The following is a 21,458-nucleotide window of genomic DNA, read 5'->3' on the forward strand; positions in this document are numbered from 1 at the left end:
ATCTGTCTGTCTCTCTGTCTGTCTTTCTCTTTCTCTCTCTCTCTGTCTGTCTCTCTCTCTCTTATTGTCTGTCCCTCTCTTTGTCTGTCTGTCTGTCTCTCTCTCTCTCTGTCTGCCTCTGTCTGTCTCTCTCTCCCTCTATCTGTCTGTCTCTCTGTCTGTCTTTCTCTTTCTCTCTCTCTCTGTCTGTCTCTCTCTCTCTTATTGTCTGTCCCTCTCTTTGTCTGTCTGTCTCTCTCTCTCTCTCTCTCTCTCTCTCTCTCTCTCTCTCTCTCTCCTGCTTCAGTCAGTAAATAAACTTTTTATCAGACTTTAGCTACCAGACCAGTTTGAATCCTGATTATTATTAATTATCAATGATTGCCATGATGATTTGCTCTTTATTTCTCCTCCTGTAGTTAACTTTGTGGTGGATCACAGCTCCTGTGTTCGAGCCTGTCCAAGTAACAAGATGGAGGTGGAGGAGAACAATGTCCGGATGTGTGTCCCCTGTACAGACATCTGTCCTAAAGGTGAGTAACTTCCTTACAGAGAACATAGAACCAGTGATTAATTAATTAATTAATTTGTTTGTTTATTTGTTTGTTCATTCATTGTTTCATTGATTTATTTCATTTATTATTTCTTTAATTTGTTAATTATTTCATTTTTTTTAATTTAACATTTTTCTTTAGATTTTACATTATTTTATAGCTATATTTATTTTCATGAATTTAATTAATTAAATTATATTTTATTATTATTATTTTATTACTTACTTTCTTTTTGCTTGTTTGCTCTTTATTTTTTGTTTTTATTTTCCATTATTAATTGGTATTTTTTTCCTGTTTCATTTATTTATACACATATTATTTAGTTTGTTTATTCATTTATTCATTCGGAAAACATTTTCAAAATGTTTCCTTTTTAATTTTTTTTAGTTTTTACTTTAGAAATGATAACAATATTGACTATTAAGAAATCTGAAGTGAAAATTTAAAGGAAAAATCTGGAACAAAATACATTGTGATTGATACAACATTTTAGTTTTTTTTCTCCTTTGACGTTAAATGATTATTTCAGATAATCAGTTTGAAAGTGTTTGAGTGTTATTTTAAGTGTTTTGTGTGTATTTGAGTGTGTGATGGAATAGGGACAGGAACTTTACACACGGCGCAGACCGTCGACTCCAGCAACATCGACAAGTTCATCAACTGCACTAAAATAAATGGCAACCTGATTTTCCTCGTCACTGGAATTAAAGGGTGAGGAATCTATTCTTTCTTTTTTTATTTTTATTAATTTTATTAATTTATTTATTATAAAGTGGCTGCAGAAATAAGTGTAAAATTCCTGAATTTCACACAATTGTTTCGTTATTAACAAATTCATGAGAGCCAGACAAAGAGCTGAAGAAAAAAATCTTATTTGTGTAGATTTTTCTACACACTTGACTTGAATTTTATCTATTCTATTTATATTTCTATATTAAATTAAAAAAAAAAATTAATCTTAAAAGTTTTTTTAAGGACGGCAAGATTTCTTGTTAGATTTCTTGTTGTGTTTTTGATTTTGTTTGTTTTCATTTCTTGTGTTTGGGGTTTTAATTTGTTGATGTGTTTCTGATTTACTGTTTTGTTTGTGATTTAGCTGTTTGGATTTTTGTTTGTTTTTTGTTTCTGTTTTATTGTTATGTTGCTGTTTTGTTTGTAATTTTGTTCTTTTGATTTGTTGTGTTTTGCTGTGTGTGTTTTCAGTTCCGCTGTATTGCTTATGATTTTGCTGTTTGGTGTTTCGGGTTTTGCTGTTGTTTGTTGATTTGTTGTGTTTCTTGTTTGTTTTTGCTGTTGTTGTGTTTGTTTTCGCTGTTTCAGAAACACAGCAACAAATTATGTTTTATCTTTGTTTCTGATTTATTGCTGTGTTTAGATTTAGCTGTTTTGCTTTGTTGTTCTGTTTTCAGTTTTGCTGTTGTTTCTGTGAATTTGTGGTGTGTTTATGTTGGTTGCTGCTTGCGGTTCTGTTTTTTTTGTTTGTTGTTGTGTTTTTGATTTTCTTGTTATGTTTTCATCAGGCAGTAAACACACAGACCTGTCACAGGCTCGAATCAAAGACTTTGGTTCTAATTTACTGTATAAGCCCCAAACATGCTCTGGTATTTTTGGTAAATTTATGTGGAAATCTCACAGTGTTTGTTGTTGATCTTTTTCTCTCTGCGCATGACAGTGACATGTACCACGGAGTCGCAGCTCTGGACCCTGAGCGTCTCAACGCCTTCCGCACTGTCCGACAAATCACAGGTCAGTTTAACACAATCACAATCACGTCACAAACGCAATCACACACCACAGAATTCCAGTGTGAGTTCATATGTTTTGTTGTTTTGTCGTTGTCTCTCTGAATTTGTGTTTTTGTTTTGTGATTTTGAAGTTCTGATGTTGTTGTCTATTCATTTTTCTAGTGTTTGTGGTTTGTTGTGTTTCTGCTACTGTTGTGGTTTTAATTGTTTAGCTGTTTCAATTTGCTGTTGTGTGTTTGATTTGTTGTGTTTCTGGATTGACTGTAGTGTCATTAGGTTTGTTGTTGTGTTTTTGGATTTGCTGTAGCTGTTGTGTTTTCAGTTTTATTGTTGCATTTTTGCCTTTTGAGTTTTGTTGTGTTGTTGTTTAGGTGTGTTTTTCGACTCGCTGTAGTATTGTTGGTCACTGTCGTGTTTATGGTTTAGTCATTGTGTTTGATTTGTTGTTTTGACTGTAGAGTTGGTGGTTTCTCTGTTGTGTTTTTTGTGCTTCTGGCTTGTTGTTTTGAAGATCTGATTTGTTGATATTTATTCTTTTTTTGTGTCTCTTGTGTTTGTGGTTTGTTGTGTTTCTGATACTGTTGTGGTTTTAGTTGTTTGGCTGTTTCAACTTGCTGTTGTGTGTTTGATTTGTTGCATTTTTGGATTTGCCGCAGTGTCCTTGGGTGTGTTGTGGTTTTGGATTTGGTGTAGTATTGTTGCTTTCCGTTGTTGGCTTTAGTTTTGATGTTTTGTATTCTGCTTAGTTGTTGTTTGTCGTTTTTGATTAATTGTGTTTCTGGATTCAGCGTAGCATTCTTGGTCACTGTTGTGTTTTTGCTTTTGCTGTTTCTTTTTAGTTTTGCCTGTGGTGTTGTTGCTTTGGCTGTTGTGTTGTTTGGTTATGTTCTTAGTTATGACTGATGTTAGTTTTTGGATTCACTGTAGCATTGTTGGTCACTGTTGTGTTTATGCTTTTGTTTCTTTTTAGTTTTTAGAGTTTTTGTTACGCTGTTGGTTTTTGTTGTTGTGTTTTTAGTGTTCTTGTTACATTGTTAGTTTTATTTGTTGTGTTTTTGGTGTTTTTGTTATGTTGATAGTTTTTGTTGTGGTGTTTTTGGTGTTTTTGTTACGTTGTTGGTGTTTTTAGTGTTTTTGTTATGTTGTTGGTTTTATTTGTTGTTGTGTTTATGGTGTTCTTGTTATGTTGTTGGTTTTGCTGTTTGGTGTTCTTGTTACATCGTTTGTTTTGTTGTTGTGTTTTTGGTGTTCTTATTACATTGTTGGTTTTTGTTGTGTTTTTGGTTTTTTTATGCTGTTAATTGTGTTGCATTTTTGGGTTTCTGGTTGTGTTGTTGGTTGTTGTTGCAATTTGTTGTTTTTTTGTATGTTGTTGGTTTTTTTTCTTGCTTTTCTGCTTTCCTTTTTATGTTGTTAATTTTGTTGATGAGTTCTTACATTTCTTGTTAGGTGTGTCTGGTATTCTTAGCATATTGTAGGTTTTTGGTGTTCTTGTTACATTGTTTGTTTTGTGTTTTTGGTGTTCATGTTATGTTATTGGTTTTTGTTTGGTGTTGATGTTTCTTTGCTGGTTTTTGTTGATGTGTTTTTGGTGTTCTTCTTACATTGTTTTTGTTGATGTGTTTTTGGTGTTCTTCTTACATTGTTTTTGTTGATGTGTTTTTGGTGTTCTTGTTACGTTGTTGGTTTTTGTTTTGTGTTTTTGTATTTGCTCATTTCTTTTTTTTTTTGTTAATATCTTTTGCACTTCTGGGCCAAAGTAAATATGAGGGAAACAAACAAACCAAAAAAAACCCAACCTCACCAGCATTTATAAGGCTTTTGAGAGAAAAGCAGGGATAACTATCATTTTCTTGTGTGAGTTAATAGTTGCAGAAATTGCGTGCTGTAAGAGTGGAGTCAGTTGAGTTGAGAGAGTGGCTCTGTATAACACCCTGGGTGCTGCTGCAGGGCTGCGTTTTATAGGTGAGGAGAAGAGATTTCTTTTGAATATGACAGGAAATGGGTGACCAGAGTGTATTAAAGAGAGACAGTGAGAACTTTCGCAGCCAGAATTTCAGATGGATTGCAGTCTGGAGAGTGAGAGCAAGAGGGAAAAAAAAGGAAAGAGATCGAGAGCGGCGTAATAATCGATGGTTATGAAAGCGTCCGTAAAATTGAGCACGATGTCGCGCTTTGATTAAATGTAGCAACATTCAAAACAATAAAGTGAGTCTGATATTAAAGCTTTCTGTCACTTCCAACCCCAGACAGTGGCACAGCAAACAGCTAATAAAGTCAAGCGCTTCCTTCCTAGAACAATGAGATGAGAGTTTTTTTCTTCTTTTTTTTTTTTTTTTTTTTTTGTTTTATTGACCCCCTTCTCTGTTTATTGATCATTTGAAAGCTGAAAAAATCCAGGCGGTTATATTAAAACTCATAGACTTTCTTGTATTAAAAAAAAAATAAAAATGAAAAAAGGCTTGAAATATGTTCTTCTCACTTTTACTGTATCAAATTTTTCAAAATTGTTTGTGGTGTTTTACAGTGGTGTAGTGTAATGAAGTTAAATTACTTTGATACAGTGTTTAAGTATTTTTTGAGAGTTTTTGTACTTGAGTTTTTATATTTCTGTCAACTTTTACTTTTACTTCACTACTTTTTTGAAACAAATTCTATACTTTTACTCCGATACATTTTCTGTTCGGCATTTTCGTTACTTACTACAAAAAAAACCTGCGTCCAAATTTTCGGTAAAGGAAGTTTGTGGTTAGTGATGACTTTAGGCCATGTCCACATGTAGCTGGGTATTTTTTTTTAAAAATTTTAAATTCTGTCCACACGACCTATGTGTTAAAAATATCGTTGTCCACATGAAAATGCAAAATGCCCTGTTAAGTGTTCTCAGGAGCATGTCTAGCCAATCAGAAGCCTAGACAAAACTTTATTACCGTTTCCGGTAGCTTAACAACAATGGCGCGTCGCGTGAAAGCGATGCCCTTGACATGCGAAAATTTCATCGTAGAATGTAGAAGTCCGACCGGGTCTCGTCCAAAACCACCATCGCTGTGTGTGTTGTGGGAGTTTTGTATGCAGCAGCAGTGAGCTCCATATTACATTCCGGCCCTCTGTTCATGACTGTAATGTGTGAGTAACTGCACGTGTATATACACGCATGTAAAAAGTCCAGTAAACAACGTTAACACAGTCAGTAGTTTATGTAAGTCTTCTATTGCACAAAATATCTTCATAAACAAAGCTGACGTCAAATCAAGGAGACCGGCGCACAATGTTGTCAATTCGTCAAAATCTCCGTTTCCCCCGTCCACACAACACCACTGAAAATGGTGAGTTTTGGAAAATCTTCACTTTGGAAGGAGTTTTCCAAAAGCTCCGTTTTCAATGATCTCATACTGCATTAGCATGTGGACGAAAGGTCAAAACACAGAGAAAAATCTCCCTTCTTAAAAATCCCTGGGTTCGAGTGGACATGGCCTTAGGTACAGGTGCACATGTATGGAAACACTGACACTGTACACTTCATTACAATACAATTCTAAAGGCCTCTTCTTTCTTTCATGCAAGTCTTATTTTTTTTGGTGCTGCACTTATTGAGAAGTTTAAGAAAGAAAGCAATGCAGAATAAAATTCATAATTCTCAAAATTTTTACAGTCTTACTTTTTTATTAATTTACTTCAACTTTTACTTTCCATACTTGAGTACATTCATGAAAATACTACTTTTGATACTTAAGTACAGTTTATTTCAGATACTTTAAGACTTTTACTCAAGGAGAATTATAATGGCTGACTTTAACTTTTACTCGAGTCATTTTCTAACAAAATACCTGTACTTGTACTCAAGTGTGGCTTTTGGGTACTTTATACAACACTGATGTTTTATATATATATATATGCAGTGTATACAGTATCTCACAAAAGTGAGTACACCCCTCTCATTTTTGTAAATATTTTATTATATCTTTTCATGTGACAACACTGAAGAAATGCCCCTCTGCTCCAATGTACAGTAGTGAGTGTCCAGCCTGTATAACAGTGTAAATTTACTGTCCCCTCAAAATAACTCAACACACAGCCATTAATGTCTAAACCGTTGACAACAAAACCGTTGACAACCCCTAAGTGGAAATGTCCAAATTGGGCCCAAAGTGTCAATATTTTATGTGGCCACCATTACTTTCCAGCACTGCCTTAACCCTCTTGGGCATGGAGTTCACCAGAGCTTCACAGGTTGCCACTGGAGTCCTCTTCCACTCCTCCATGATGGCATCACAGAGCTGGTGGATGTTAGAGACCTTGCGCTCCCCCACCTTAGGGTTTATGTCTGGAGATATGCTTGGCCAGTCCATTACCTTTACCCTCAGCTTCTTTAGTAAGGCAGTGGTCGTCTTGGAGGTGTGTTTTGGGTCGTTATCATGTTGGAATACTGCCCTGCGGCCCAATCAGAGATGAGAATTCAACAGTGTGTTTTTTTTTTAATAAATCTCACATGCAATAAACTTTTATACTGTATATGTATTTAAATTCTTTTCAGTTATAATTTCATATATTTAATTTCTGTATTATTTTTTCATTCTAAAAAAAAAAGTTGTCGTAAAGCCGGCTAAGTTACTAGGGTGAAATTCGGGGGAAAGACACCAAAGTAGTTTCTAGACATCAAAGTATATGCAGTATCTCACAAAAGTGAGTACACCCCTCACATTTTTGTAAATATTTTATTATATCTTTTCACACACTCACAAAAAAAAAACATATTGCTAAAAAATGAAAGAAAAAAAATGATTTGTGTACATTTATCTGGGCATTTTATCTATTCTATTTAAATTTCTATATTGAATTACAAAAAATGAATCTCCAAAGTTTTTAAGGACGGCAACTTTATGTGTTTGATATTGTTGCGAGATAAAATTAGATTTCTTGCTGTGATTTTGATTTTCTTGTTTTGATTTATGTGTGTGTTTGTTTTGTTTGTTGCTGTGTTTTTGATGAACTGTTTTGTTTGTGATTTTGCTGTTATGATTTATTGTTTTGGTTTTGTTGATGTATTTTTGATTTAGGTGTTTTGATTTGTTGTGGGTTTTTTTTTTTTTTTGCTGTGTTTCTCATTTACTGTTGTGTTTTAGTTTTGCTGTATTGTTTGTGATTTTGGTGTTTTGATTTGTTGTGTGTTTTTTGTTTGTTGCTTTTGTCTTTGTTTTAATTTTACGTTTTTGTTTTTGCTGTTTTGTTTTTGATTTCTGGTGTAAGAAGCAAACTGCTGAAAAAACGAAAAGAAAAAAAAAAGGATTAATTTACTAGAACACACAGAAATGGACTCATTTACTCCTAAATTTTAAACACTGTTCAGTTTAATGTACAGAATTCCTGAATTTTATATTTAATTACTGAAGCATCTTTTTTGAAAGCTTATAAATAAGGTTGCCACGTTTTAAAAATCCCCACTTCAACACTACAAAAGTCTTAATTTTGTTTCAACTGTCTAGCCAATTCTGCATTAAAAGAATACGAAGTATTTGATGACACGACCCTCTAAACCTGGTTTGGAAAATAATATTTTGACTCTAAACAAAAAAACTAAACTTTTAATGTTTATCTTTTTGTTTCAGGCTACTTGAATATCCAGTCATGGCCCGAGAACATGACAGATTTCAGCGTCTTTTCTAACCTTGCTACTATTGGAGGAAGGACGCTCTATAGGTGAGAGACTTTTAATACTGTCTTTATGTTTACGCCCCCCCCCCAACACACTAGCCTCCATGTGATTTAATGAACAAAAGGAAGAGAAAAAGGTATGAACTTTGTGCTTTGTAACTTTGCCTTAATTTAAAAGTAAGAAATGTAAGGATGTAATGTAATCATCGATGTAAGGAGATATTTGTTTATTTAACATTATAGGGAAGGAGTCTCCAGTGTCAGCACTTTGGAACATCCAGTTTAAAGGATTCCTGAGTTTTTTGTACCCTTACACTTTTATCTTTTAATTAAAAAAAAGAGTTATTACATAAGTAACATGAGAACAGGAATTAACTTGATTCCATAAAGGACTAAAATATTTCCCATAACACATAGGGATCATCATAGGGGTATGTCATTTGGTTATATCTCACTATCTAGAGAAGACTCTTGGTGCTTGGGCCCCTAGAACTCATTCTGTTTCCAATTGGTTTAGATAACGACAGAATAATTGAAGGTCATTAGAGTATTATATAGACTGAATCCGAGCTCATCTATACGATGTGTCTCTCGTCTACAATTAGCAAATGTTTCCTATGATTCTGTGTAAATTATTATAATTACAGTTATTTATAAACGAACAGATCACCCCTCACCCACATGTATTTTCCATGATGAATACGTTGGTCCAGAGAAAGTTCCTTACTTTATACTTTCCATATTTTATCCCTTATACACAACAACCATTTTCCCAAAGAAGGACATGGTGTACTTTTTATCCATTTCTAGTTACATTTATAAACATCTGCAAAACATAGTAATATGATGTTTTTTTGTGTGTACAGTATGTGTTTGTTTTTGTTTGTTTGTCCAGTCTACTAAGATTATATTTCCATTACAAGGAAATTTTCTCTCTTATGATTTTTCTTGCATAAAATCCAAAATAAATTAAGAAATTAAATTCAATTTCTCATCATTAAAAAGTATTGCCTAATTGATCAGATGTAAGGATTTAATTAATTTTTTGGTGCTCCCTCTCCCTCATAATGACCTTACTTTTCATTTAACGTCCAACAAAAGACTTTTGTTTCTTAATTTTTGTTAATATTAACATTTGTGAGGAACCAGAAATGAAAAGGTTGTGGTTATGAATTTTCTTTAATATCACAAAATAAAAATATTAATAATATATGTTTATAAATATTTATAATATAATATTTTTAAATGTAATTTTTTTGTATTTATTTATTTATTGTTTGATTGGTTTTTATGTAATATTTTCCCAAGCTTTTTATGTTTTTTCTTTAAATTATTATTTATTTATATATTTATTAAAATCAGATGCAATATTAAACACACACACATATTTCACTTACATGTGATCCATTTTGTTTTTTTTCTGCTTTTCCCACAGTGGTATCTCTCTGCTGATCCTGAAGCAGCGCTGGATCACGTCCCTCCGTTTCCAGTCTCTGCAGGAGATCAGCGCTGGGAACGTCTACATCAGCAACAACAGCCAGCTGTGTTTCTACCACACGCTGAACTGGACAAGGTTTTTCCGCTCGAGTGGTCAGAGAGCTCTGCTGAACAACAATAAGGAGACGCAACAGTGCGGTGAGTCGAGCCGAGTTTCTGCAGTGTCCTTTAGTTTCAGGCTCTGGTGCTTGGACCCCTGAGTTGCTCCTTGTGTTGAAAGTTGCACAGCTTTCTATAGAAAGTGTTACATTGGAAAATGATTAAAAATAAAATACACGATATTAACAATAACCCTAATAATAATAATAATGATAAAACATAAATACATTAAGTGCATTTTTCCCCCACACATTTTATTTTCTAATTATTTTCACCTATTTTCTATTTTGTTTTATTTTGTTTGTTAGCACTGTTGTTATTTTTAATAAGAAAGATCATAACTATACATATAAGAAATATAAGATTAGATATATGAGACAGCATGTACTAAAAAGGAATGGTGCTTTTACTATATACTACTAAAGTAAAAAACTAAAAAAAATAATGAAATTAATCTAAAAAATGTCAGAATTATTTATATTTTGCTTCACGCTGGAATTATTTTACAAATCAAAATTTAGTACGTTTCATTTTTTTTCATCATCAAAACATGAAACTACATGAAAGTGCTTTCTCATAGCCTAATAAGAGAAATTTAAAGACGAGGTTGAAAAAACACCAACAAAGAATCTCGTAGAATAGAATGGCTTAGCTGCAATGCCACACTGCTCCACCAGGGGGCTCTGTTGGAACTCAGTAGTCAGAAGTAATAAGGCGCGATAAGACTGAGCAGAGAAATGGTCAGTGTAATGGATTGTGATGCATCCAGGGGGTATTCCCACTGCTTCCCACGCAGTGATCCCAGGATAGATTCCGGATCCTTCAGCACCCCGACCTGAATAAAAACATTCCTAATTCATGATCAGAATAAATACATGGCATCATTTCCATCATTTATTCAAATTAGTTTTTCATCCAACCGCCACCCCCACGACCATCAGCCATTTTTTTTGCATGGGAGTTGTGGGTGGGAAATTTGCTTTGTGTTATTGATACTAAACTGGGACTGAATTGGAAGAGATGCTTGGTTTTGTTTTTTGTTTTTTTTTCTATATTCTCACCACTGCTGGTGATACATCATAACATGATGAAAGATTTTAAAGATTTTTTAAATATTGTGCAAATAAAACCCGGGAATAAGGAAGAAGGAACATAATTAGCACAAGGTTTCATTATGCACACTAGGTAAGAATAAATACTAATATAAGTTCTGTTTTTTTTTTGTTTTGTTTTTTCTTTTTTTCTTTTTTTCAGGAGGTTGGGATTGGAGGGGATGTTTCTTATCCTGTAAAATGAATTTTTATTGATTTATTGTGAGCTGGGTTGTATAAGATTATTTATTTATTTATTTATTTATTTATTTATATGTGTTTGTGTTGTTTCTATGTTGGGTATATTTTGCTTTTAAACTCTTTTGTTTTTTTCTTTGTTGTTGTTGTTGTTGTTTTTTTCATTATTTATTTATAATAAAAATTGACTAGACTTTTTTGTTGATTTGTTTGTTTGTTTGTTTGTTTTCAGAGCACAGGGAACTAGTTTAGTTTTTGTTTATTTTATTTTATTTTATTTTTTTCATCTTAATTACTTAAACTCAGGGCTAGCAAGTTTCTTTTTTTAATTAATTAATTATTTTTTTAATTTGTTATGTTAAATATTAGAAGGTTATGTTGATTTGGTTTTGATCTTTTCCAATAACAGTATGTGTAAGCCGATGGTTTATTTATTTATTTATTTATTTATTTTTGCTGTTGCTAAATGCTACAGAGAACATTATTTATTTATTTTTATTTCAGATGTTAATTAAGCAGTTACTATACATTGTGTACCTAAGTGACAATTTATTTAATTATTAAATTTTCTTTTTTATTAATTACATATTGCAGTTTCTGACACTAAACCCAAAGCCAGTGCTTCAGAGACAGTACTTCATGTAAAATGGGCTCATATATTTGCATTGACATTAATAATTAATTTTAAAAAATCAATATTCATTCCTCTTTATTCATTTATGAGTAAAAAATGTGATTTTGCACTGAACACACACACACACACACACAGTGCTGAACCCCCTGAGACTGAAGGCATGCGGCTCACAGTCAGCTGTCAGAGTGACGAGTCTGGATAAAGATGTTATTGACTTCAGCGATGACGCTGAGCTCAGCAGCGTCTTATTAGTGTATTAGTGTGTATTAGTGTGTATTAGTGCGTCAGTTGCTTTGTGTGTGTGTGCGTGACAGATCAGGGAAAAGTGTGTGCTCGTACACAGATGACAGAGTAATGTGTAGTTTGTCTGTTTAAGCCAGTTGTAGTGTAATTATATTGTCTCTCAGCTCGGGGAAACTCAGCCAACAAAGTGGACATTAATTTTTCATTTAAATGAACCTTTAATATATTAACATAAATAAATTTAAAGAAAAAAAATATTTTAAATAATAATTGAAAAAATGGCAGAAGTGCATTTAGACATAAACATTTTCCCCAAATTTTTATTTATTTATTTATTTATTAGTTACATGTTTATTTCATGCTTTAAGTTTTATTTGTTTATTATTTATCTGTATGTGTATGTGTGCTGTTTCTTATTCTGTAAATTTAACTCAAGTTTATTTATTTATTTAGATGTGTTTGTGTTGCCAGATATTTTTAAACTGTTTTTCTTTGGTTGTTTTGTTTGTTGGTTACAGTTAAAGATCAGCGTGTTTGTGATAAGCTGTGTTCCGAAGCAGGATGTTGGGGTCCCGGTCCTGACCAGTGTGTGTCCTGTAGGTTCTACAGTCGCGGGAAGACGTGTGTGAAGTCATGCAACCTCTACCACGGGTCAGTGTGTGTCCAAACCCAGTGCAACCCCTCTGAGAGAGGTAGACTGGTTCTGGTTAAGAGTTTCAGGGTCCAAGTCCAGATCCCAGGTCCAGTTTTAGAACAAAAGGACAGAAAAAATTTGTGAGTCATGTAGGTGTGAGAGCGAGAGCTTAAATTCAGTGAGCACTGAGTGCTGAACACTTTGGCATGCTAAAGTCACAGCATTACAAATGAGCAAAAATTGGCTAGGTGTGATGCTAAGTGAGCGAATTCTAATGGATGACGGATTCTGATGCTTCCGATTCTTCATTTCTGAACAATAACTTAACTTTATAAAGTGTTTTTTTTACATCTAAAATAAAATGATTTATTTGTGTTACAGAGATGTTCGGGAATTCATCAACGGCTCAACGTGCATGGAATGTGACAGCCAGTGCGAGAAAACTGGAGATAAAACGCTGACTTGCCACGGACCAGTAAGAAAAAAACAAGTTGTGCTAACTCAGAGCTGCAAAGGATAGAAGCTAACATTACTTATTTACGAGGCATCATTTGGTTGCGTAATGAATCTGGGATCAAAGCACTGTTTGTTTAGTTTTTTTTTAATTCTGCAAAAATCTTCAAAACGCAACCACTTCAGTAAATAAACTTCAGTAAAAGCAGCAATGAAGCTATTTTTGCTCTCGTTTTTTACACCGTTTCAGGCAGGCCTATGAATAATTACCGGAAAATAATTATAGTGTTTTTTTTCCGGGTCAATGAAGCAACAACTATCAATTTTCTCTCGCGATGTGAGTTAATGCTTGTCCATTTATTTGTGTAAAATGCGTAATTAGCATTGAGAAGCATGTCAGCTGCGGGAAACTAACCAACAATGTGACTTTTTGACTCAGAGAACTCTATATTGCTGGTGAAAGTGCGTCTTTAATCTCTTTTTCGAGTATTTGAGCAGTGAAGCAATTGACGCTGTTGTGTGATTGGATTTTGCAGAGTTACTGTTGTAGTGTACTGTTATAGTACAACTATAGTGAAGTTGATTCTCTTTTTACAACTGCATGTGTTTTTATTTCTCTTTGGCAAGAAATGATCATACTGCTTTTTATCCATTTATACTCCGATCAGCCATAACATTACGAGCAGTGAGAGGTGAAGTGAATAAGACTGAGTATCTCCTCATCATGGCACCTGTTAGTGGGTGGGATATATTAGACAGCAAGTCAACATTTTGTCCACAAAGTTGATGTGTTAGAAGCAGGAAAAATGGACAAGCGTAAGGATTTGAGCTTTGAGTTTGATGATGGACCAAATTGTGATGTCTAGACCACTGGATCAGAGCATCTCCAAAACTGCAGCTCTTGTGGGGTGTTCCCGGTCTGCAGTGGTCAGTATCTATCAAAAGTGGGCCAAAGAAGGAACAGTGGTAAACCGGCAACAGGGTTATGGGCGGCCGAGGCTCATTGATGGACTCGAAGGCTGGTCCGTGTGATCCGATCCAATAGACGAGCAAATGTTGCTCAAATTGCTGAAAAGGTTAATGCTGGTTCTGACAGAAAGGTGTCAGAATACACAGTGCAGGACGGGTCAGGGCTGTTTTGGCAGCAAAAGGGGGACCAACACAATATTAGGCAGGTGGCCATAATTTTATGCCTGGTCGGTGTAGTTACATCAAACCGCCATCTTTCTCTGTCTTTCACTCTTTAGGGGCCAGATCACTGTACGAAGTGTGTCCATCTTAAAGACGGACCAAACTGCGTGGAGAAATGTCCTAACGGCCTGCAGGGAGCTGACAGCTTCATCTTTAAATACGCCGAGGCCAATAACGAGTGCCGGCCCTGCCACCCCAACTGCACCCAGGGGTAACTATTACTCCTGATACAGTTTATTAGTAGTAGTAGTTGTAATTGTAATTGTGTAATTCTTTTTCTTCTTCTTCTTCTTCTTCTTCTTCTTCTTCTTCTTCTTATTATTATTATTATTATTATTATTATTATTATTATTATTGTCCATCATCAGGCATTTTCATGCACAAATTCAAAATCTAATAAATAAAAAAAATCAAGAGAGATAATTTATAATTGGTTGGTTGATTGATTGATTGATTTAGATTTGATTCGTTGCTCTCTTTAACTTCCAGGTGCATTGGATCCCACATCCAGGACTGCATTGGATTCCTGGACAGGTGCGATACACCCTGGACATCACTGTTCACACCATTCTGTTCACTGCCTCATGATAACAGCAGAAACAACAATTCCTGTCAATCTGGACTTCCTATTTGCTCGTTTCCTTGCCAGTCTGACCATATGTGTGACCTTGCATGTTCTAGCATTGTAACACATTTTTATTTATTTATTTTTTGGTTGATTTGTTTTTCAGTACTCCACTGATTGTAGCGGGAATGATTGGTGGACTGTTTGTGGTCATCATCATTGCCCTCGGTTTGGCCATTTTCGTTAGACGCAGTCGGATCAAGAAGAAAAGAGCTCTGCGTCGCTTCCTGGATACTGAGGTGAGACAAGGAAAGAGTTTGCTGATTTCTTATTGTAATAGCGGATCCAGGATCTGCTGTGTGTGTGTGTATAGGTATATAATGCATGTGAGTATGTGTTATTGTAATAATTGATCTAGGATCTGCTGTGTGTGTGTGTGCGTGTGTGTGTGTGTGTGTGTGTGTGTATTCGTGCGTGTGTGTGCGTGTGTGTGTGTGTGTGTGTGTGTGTATAATGCATGTGAGTGTGTTAATGTTATAAGTGATCTGGGATCTGTGTATGTATATAAAGGTATAGCCTATGTGAGGGTGTTATTGTAATGACTGATCCAGGATCTGGTGTGTGTGTGTGTGTGTGTGTGTATGAAGGTGTATAATGCATGTGAGTGTGTTACTGTAATAACTGATCTGGGATCTATTTATGTATGAAAAGGTGAATAGTGTATGTAAGTGTGTTATTGTAATAACTGATCTGGGATCTGCTGTGTGTGTATAAAGGTGAATAGTGTATGTAAGTGTGTTATTGTAATAACTGATCTGGGATCTGTGTGTTGATCAGCTCCTCGAGCCTCTTACAGCCAGTGGAACTTTACCAAATCAGGCTCAGCTGCGCTTATTGAAGGAAACTGAACTCAAGAGGGTTAAAATCCTAGGATCTGGAACCTTCGGGACGGTCTACAAGGTAAATATTCCATGTGCGTGTGTTTATCCACATTTAGTGTATATTTTTATGGTCCTTGCATGATGCCTCTATGTTTTTCTCTATCAGGGCATCTGGATACCAGAAGGCGAGAGTGTAAAAATCCCAGTGGCTGTAAAAGTGCTTAGTGAAACTACAGGACCAAAAGCCAATGCAAAGTTTATGGATGTAAGTGCATCACATTTAATCCCAGTTTTCAATCCTTTAGTGAATTTGAAATGTATTGGAGCTGGTAACTGGGGGAATCTATATAACAAAATCCATAACTTACAAAAAAGGTTTAATGTTGTTTTAATCATACTTTAATCATAAATTGGAACAGCCTTGGTTCATTAGCTGGGATTTTTAATATTTTAAATATAAATGTATATATGTATATATATATATATATACACCCATTTCTGCATACACCCCCAGGGGTTATAGAACTGGATACTGGATGGGGAATCAGGAAGGCTTATTAGTATTTTTCATTGCAGTTCCTATGTGCAGGCAGCAGAGGGCGCTATAAATTACAAAATGTTCATTTAATACATATGGGTAATTTAGCGCATATCAGCCTGCCCATGTATATGTGAAAATGTAAATATAAAGTCATCACTATCACGTTTAACCACATACTGTCAGCTGATATAAGTGTGAACAGTTCAGGGGAATCACACACACACACACACACACACATACACATCGCCTCCCTTCTGGGCTTCATACTGTGTCATTCTGCTTGTTGTATACTGCAAATTAGGATAATTTAAAATCGCAATACCATTATTTAGACTTGCACAAGTACATTCAAATGTCGCTTTGTAATGGAATGACATCCTGTCTGGGATTAATTCCCCTACGTTGCACACAGTGTTACTGGTATTGGTTCTGGTTCCATCATTTATGACATTTGGAAGACATCCTTCTCCAGAATTACTTAGAATTTATCTAATTTTTTATACAATTGAACAATTGACGGTTAAGGGCCTTGCTCAAGGGTGGACCTGAGATTCAAACTCACAACCTTCCAGCCAGTAGCCCAATACCTTAGCCACTAAACTACCCCTGTCACAACCATGACTGGCTAAAAGTGGGTGCTAAAGATGAAAAAAAGAATGAAATATTGTTCATTGAAATATGTTTCTCTCCTCTGCCTCAACAGATGGTGCTATTAATGTCCAGCATGGATCACCCCCATGTAGTGAGATTGCTCGGGGTGTGCATGAGCCCCAGCATGCAACTAGTGACCCAGCTAATGCCCCATGGCTGCCTACTGGACTATGTTTATGAGCACAAGGACAACCTTGGCTCTCAGCTACTGCTCAACTGGTGTGTGCAGATTGCCAAGGTAAGAGTGCCCCCATTAGTGACCACATCATTTTAATTTGATTTGTTGACAACATGTGGCTGATCAATTAAAAAATGTGGAATGGGAATTTTCCAAAAGAATAAGGTTTGACTTCCAGATGGCAGAAACCAGGTTCTGTAGGTTTAAAGTGCTTACACACCTTTTAATGATGAGGAGCTTAGCAATCCAGCATGCCTGATACTTTTACAGGTGCTGAGTTCCTCATTCTATCCTGGAGAGCAAACCCTAGAAAGGTAGTAAAGAATTAGGATATGGAAATGAGCCTCCTCCACAGTGTATCTTGGGCTATTCTCACATGATTTTGTGATGACCTTTACAATCCAGGAGATCCTCGGAGCAGAGCTGTTGCTCTGTTGAATCAAGAGAAGACCATGTTAGGATTGGCATGAGAATGACTGAGGATCCCCCAGGAGAAGCTGGAATCTGTTTCAAAGGACAAAAGTCTAGGCTGATCTTTGCAGTCTGGTACCACTGCAGCACCTATGGGGAAAATAGGTGCCAGAAGGAAAATTGAAGGCATAAGAAAAAGGGAGGGGATAGTAGGATGGTGTAGCTTGTAATATGGTAGTCCAAGGGGAAATGTGCTTAGGTCCAGATGGTGTGCATCCTCAGCTGGACAGTAGGCTTGGATAAATCAGCTGTGATCAGTGTATTTGCCGACTTCATCTTTGTCTTTGGCAGTAGATCTTTTTGATTACTGTCTTTGTAGTTATTGGCCTTGGTGCTAATCCTGTCCTTGCTGAAACATCCAGCTGGGATTGAGTAGCCACCAGCTGTCAAAACACAGGCAGCTGGTAGGCCAGCTTTTATTGTCATGGCTTCAGTCTTCATCCCATGCTCCAAACCCCAGGGCCCAGTCCTGGTAGCAGATTGATCAATCCAAAAACCCAGAATCATATGTGCTGGTTTCACCCATGATGCAGGCCAAGTAGCACATGTTCAGTGTCTGAAACCACCTCCTTCACCATTTTTTCACCTTTCTTACAACTTCTCTAAACTGAGCAATTCTGTTTATGATGTCTATAAGCATTAGACTATTCAGGGACATACTTCATCATAGATGTGTGTGAAATGCTGTCTGGTGTTGTGGTAAATAAGACCATGAGTTTCATGGCTACCTACTTGATTGCTAGGGATTCCCACACCAAAGCTACAACTAAGCACCTTGTCAGACAAGTGAGTGGCCAAATTCTGGATTTGGGACCACTGGCTCTGAAGTTCTGTCAGGCTTTGAACAGGCTTTGACTGTTGCCCAAGCCTCGTGACTGGGCTGGTGATAAGTTCTTGGCAGGAACATATTTAATGCTGTTTTATATTGGTTCAAAATCAGGAACAATTGTACTGATCCTCCAAATCTGCTACCTCTCACTACAGAAAAAAGTTTAAAAAGTAGTTGTTTTGGGGGGACCAGTTAATATATGCAAAATTACTTTAATTACAAACAGGGTATGATGTACTTGGAGGAGAGGAGGCTGGTCCACAGAAATCTGGCTGCTCGTAATATTTTAGTGAAATCTCCAAACCACATCAAGATTACTGACTTTGGACTTGCTCACCTCTTGGATGGCGATGAGAAGCAATATAATGCAGATGGAAACAAGGTCAGACTCAAGAAATGGAAATTGTAGCTCACATTTGTATAGATACATTGATTTAACATGTTGATATATTTGTATGATAATGTTCTTCTTCCCCTATGTCAATGCCCATCAAGTGGATGGCACTCGAGTGCATTCAGTATAGAAAATTTACACACCAGAGTGACGTCTGGAGCTTTGGTAAGAGACTAACATTTAGACTTGCAAATCATATCACTGTTCTCTCTGTCTGTTATTTAAAAGACATGTAACCATTTTCCTTTTTCCAGGAGTGACAATCTGGGAGCTGATGACATTTGGAGGAAAGCCATATGATGGGATTCTCGCATGCGAGATCCCGGATATCCTGGAGAAAGGAGAACGTTTGCCTCAACCCCCTATATGCACCATAGATGTCTACATTGTCATGGTTAAATGTGAGTCAGAAACTCTTCAAACTTTTCCACATCTTCAAATGTTATAGCTTGTAATTGAAATTGGACTAAATATGCCTATTTGAGCATCAGTGGCCTGATATTTTTGCCCATTCTTCTTAGCAAGATTGCTCAAACCATGTCAGTATGAACGTCTGGGTTTTGACTGGACCATTCTAACACATTCAGTTTCTTGGTTTTGAAGCACTACAGTGTAGCTTTTACTTTTGACTACTTAAGTTCAATGTCTTGCTAAACATCTTCCCCTTAAGTCTCTTGCAGATTAGAACAGGTTTGCTTCTAGAATTTTCCAGTAAAGTGGAACCTCAGCATACGGATGCCCTGCCTTATGAATTTTGCCTTAATAATTGAAATTTTGCAAGAAATTTGCATCAGCATACAAAGCATTTTCTGCATACATGACTTCCTTCAGGACTTCTTGTGAGGACCCTTGGAAATTGGTGATATTGGAAATATTTTTGGGTGACTAAATTTACATTATGTCTTATGGGAAAATTCGTATCGCAATACAAATTTTCACCTTAAGAACTTAATTAAATATGTATTCCGAAGTTCCACTGTATTTCGATTATCTATTTTGCCCCCAACCTGACCACTTTCTGAGTCCTTGCTGATAAAAAAAAAAAACCTTACCCACAACATGATGCCACAACCACTGTGGGGCTGCTGATATTGCCATCCTTACCTGGTCATTGATAAACATCCTCATCTAGACATAGTTCAGGTTGTGACATATTACATTTAATTTTTGATAAAGTGGGATGGTCAAAACTGGGGTAATTGGGGAAAAATCCTTTGGTAAAAAAATAAAATAGTAAAGTAGATCTAGTTGTAACTACTTTTTTAGAATGGCATTGATGATAAATGTATTGACATGTCTTTAGTTCTAATCAAAGGTTTTTAATGAGGTTTTTAATTAACAATGCATTTCTTTTACTAAGATGGCTTGAGTAATTGCTGGTTATTGAGACATGGAAATATATTGTGGGGAAATAGAGAACAGTGGTGCATGCAGATGAGTTTTAAGGAGCAAATCATTCTTATTGTCAACAGCCCAGTAATTTGAGTTGATTCCCGAGTCAGGATGTCAGCGAAACAGTGACATCTAATCTAGAGGCCGATGGGACCCTTTGTCCGCGGTGTTGTTATGGCATTCAAATAAACCAATGCAGCTGCATGTGTCAAAGCTGTCACTGAGTCGCTTCACTCCTCAGCTTATGTTGTCACGTTGTGTCACCACCTCAAGGCTGGATGATCGATGCTGACAGTCGGCCCAGGTTTAAAGAGCTCGCTGCAGAATTCTGCCGGATGGCGAGAGACCCTCAGAGATACCTAGTCATCCAGGTGAGTAAGCTGCTGGAACCTAAGCAGTTTTGTCCTCTTCACTGTAGACACTTTCTGGGACAGAAAGTAATTGGCCATCTTTATTTTATTTTTTTTGTCTCAGGGGGATGACTGCATGAGGCTGCCCAGTCCCAACCACAGTAAATTCTTCCAAAGTCTTCTAGAAGAAGATGAATGGGGAGAACTTTTGGATGCTGAGGAATTTTTGGGACCGCATGCCCGTTCATTGCGAACACAAGTGCGTACTCTGATGATAAGTACTATCCCACTAATACATGCTGAATACTTGATTCTGATTAGCCAGATGTTCTAACAGCAGTATAAGAAGTTCTGGCTGGGAAAAAGCACAGGGTTATAGAGTATTAATATGCTAATTCCAATATGTCATAGTTCCTATAGCAACAGCTCATTCATTCCATGGAGTCTCATAGGATGGCAGTTGACATAAACTGATTTAAAAAAAAAAAGATGTTAGTGAATAAGTTATCGTTGAGGAGATGCGTTATTGATGAAGTATCTGGTGCTTTGGCACTGAATGACTGTTTATTGCTTCATCTATTGGCGTGATATGGTCTGAAAGAGAATTCACACCTATCATCCTGTGCCTTCTTTTGAGTATAGGTACAGTTAATTTATTTATTATTTATTAGAAATCGTGAATGAGACTAAAGTTAAAGTGTGCTATTATAAAGCAAATGTGTCTCACAGCAAAACACAACTGCAATATGAGTTTAATTCCTGTGTCCAAAGGAAAATATTTCAAGAGTTTTTCTTTTCCCATTGAACAGAACCATCTTCGGAATCATGATGTACCTCGTAGTCCAAAGGAAGCAGCAGGGGAATGTTCCCAGGTATCGTTTTGCCCAAGTGGAACCCAGCAGGTGGCTCCTAACTCACAGGATGGTGACAAAAATGTGAAGAAGCAGCCCAGTGCTGGATTTGTGGAGGGAAGCAGCAGCCAGTGCTACACTGCAGATTCTATGAACTTCCTGCCGGATAAAACACAGCGGGGGAAAACTGATGAGGATGGATATGTGGCACTCAGAAAGGACAACAGCTCATCAGGTAGAGGGAATTTTTTGTCATCTCAGAGTAGTAAAATGTGTTATTTAGCCCACCAGGCAAGTGGAAGCTCCACTGAGATGTCTAGTCCCACGTTTTGGTTGCTTGGAAACCTAATTGATAAGACTACAAACAATATCTGAACCTGGGCCG

At 36.2% G+C, this 21,458-nt stretch overlaps 1 protein-coding gene across 1 annotated transcript in view; it reads left to right on the top strand.

Moving 5' to 3' along the window:
* LOC131346662 (receptor tyrosine-protein kinase erbB-4-like) overlaps positions 1–21,458 on the top strand; it is a 94,081-nt gene that overhangs the window by 70,688 nt on the left and 1,935 nt on the right. The window contains exons 8-26 of the mRNA XM_058380217.1: positions 399–512; positions 1,118–1,244; positions 2,206–2,279; positions 7,885–7,975; positions 9,366–9,565; positions 12,211–12,343; positions 12,708–12,801; positions 14,027–14,181; positions 14,460–14,504; positions 14,702–14,834; positions 15,373–15,495; positions 15,583–15,681; positions 16,661–16,846; positions 18,313–18,468; positions 18,582–18,645; positions 18,735–18,881; positions 20,146–20,243; positions 20,347–20,481; positions 21,032–21,308. Coding sequence (XP_058236200.1) covers positions 399–512; positions 1,118–1,244; positions 2,206–2,279; positions 7,885–7,975; positions 9,366–9,565; positions 12,211–12,343; positions 12,708–12,801; positions 14,027–14,181; positions 14,460–14,504; positions 14,702–14,834; positions 15,373–15,495; positions 15,583–15,681; positions 16,661–16,846; positions 18,313–18,468; positions 18,582–18,645; positions 18,735–18,881; positions 20,146–20,243; positions 20,347–20,481; positions 21,032–21,308 — 2,451 coding nt within the window. The remainder of the gene's footprint in view (positions 1–398; positions 513–1,117; positions 1,245–2,205; positions 2,280–7,884; positions 7,976–9,365; positions 9,566–12,210; positions 12,344–12,707; positions 12,802–14,026; positions 14,182–14,459; positions 14,505–14,701; positions 14,835–15,372; positions 15,496–15,582; positions 15,682–16,660; positions 16,847–18,312; positions 18,469–18,581; positions 18,646–18,734; positions 18,882–20,145; positions 20,244–20,346; positions 20,482–21,031; positions 21,309–21,458) is intronic.

This window comes from Hemibagrus wyckioides, linkage group LG26 (genome assembly GCF_019097595.1).
Source record: "Hemibagrus wyckioides isolate EC202008001 linkage group LG26, SWU_Hwy_1.0, whole genome shotgun sequence".
In the NCBI taxonomy this organism is placed as follows: domain Eukaryota; kingdom Metazoa; phylum Chordata; class Actinopteri; order Siluriformes; family Bagridae; genus Hemibagrus; species Hemibagrus wyckioides.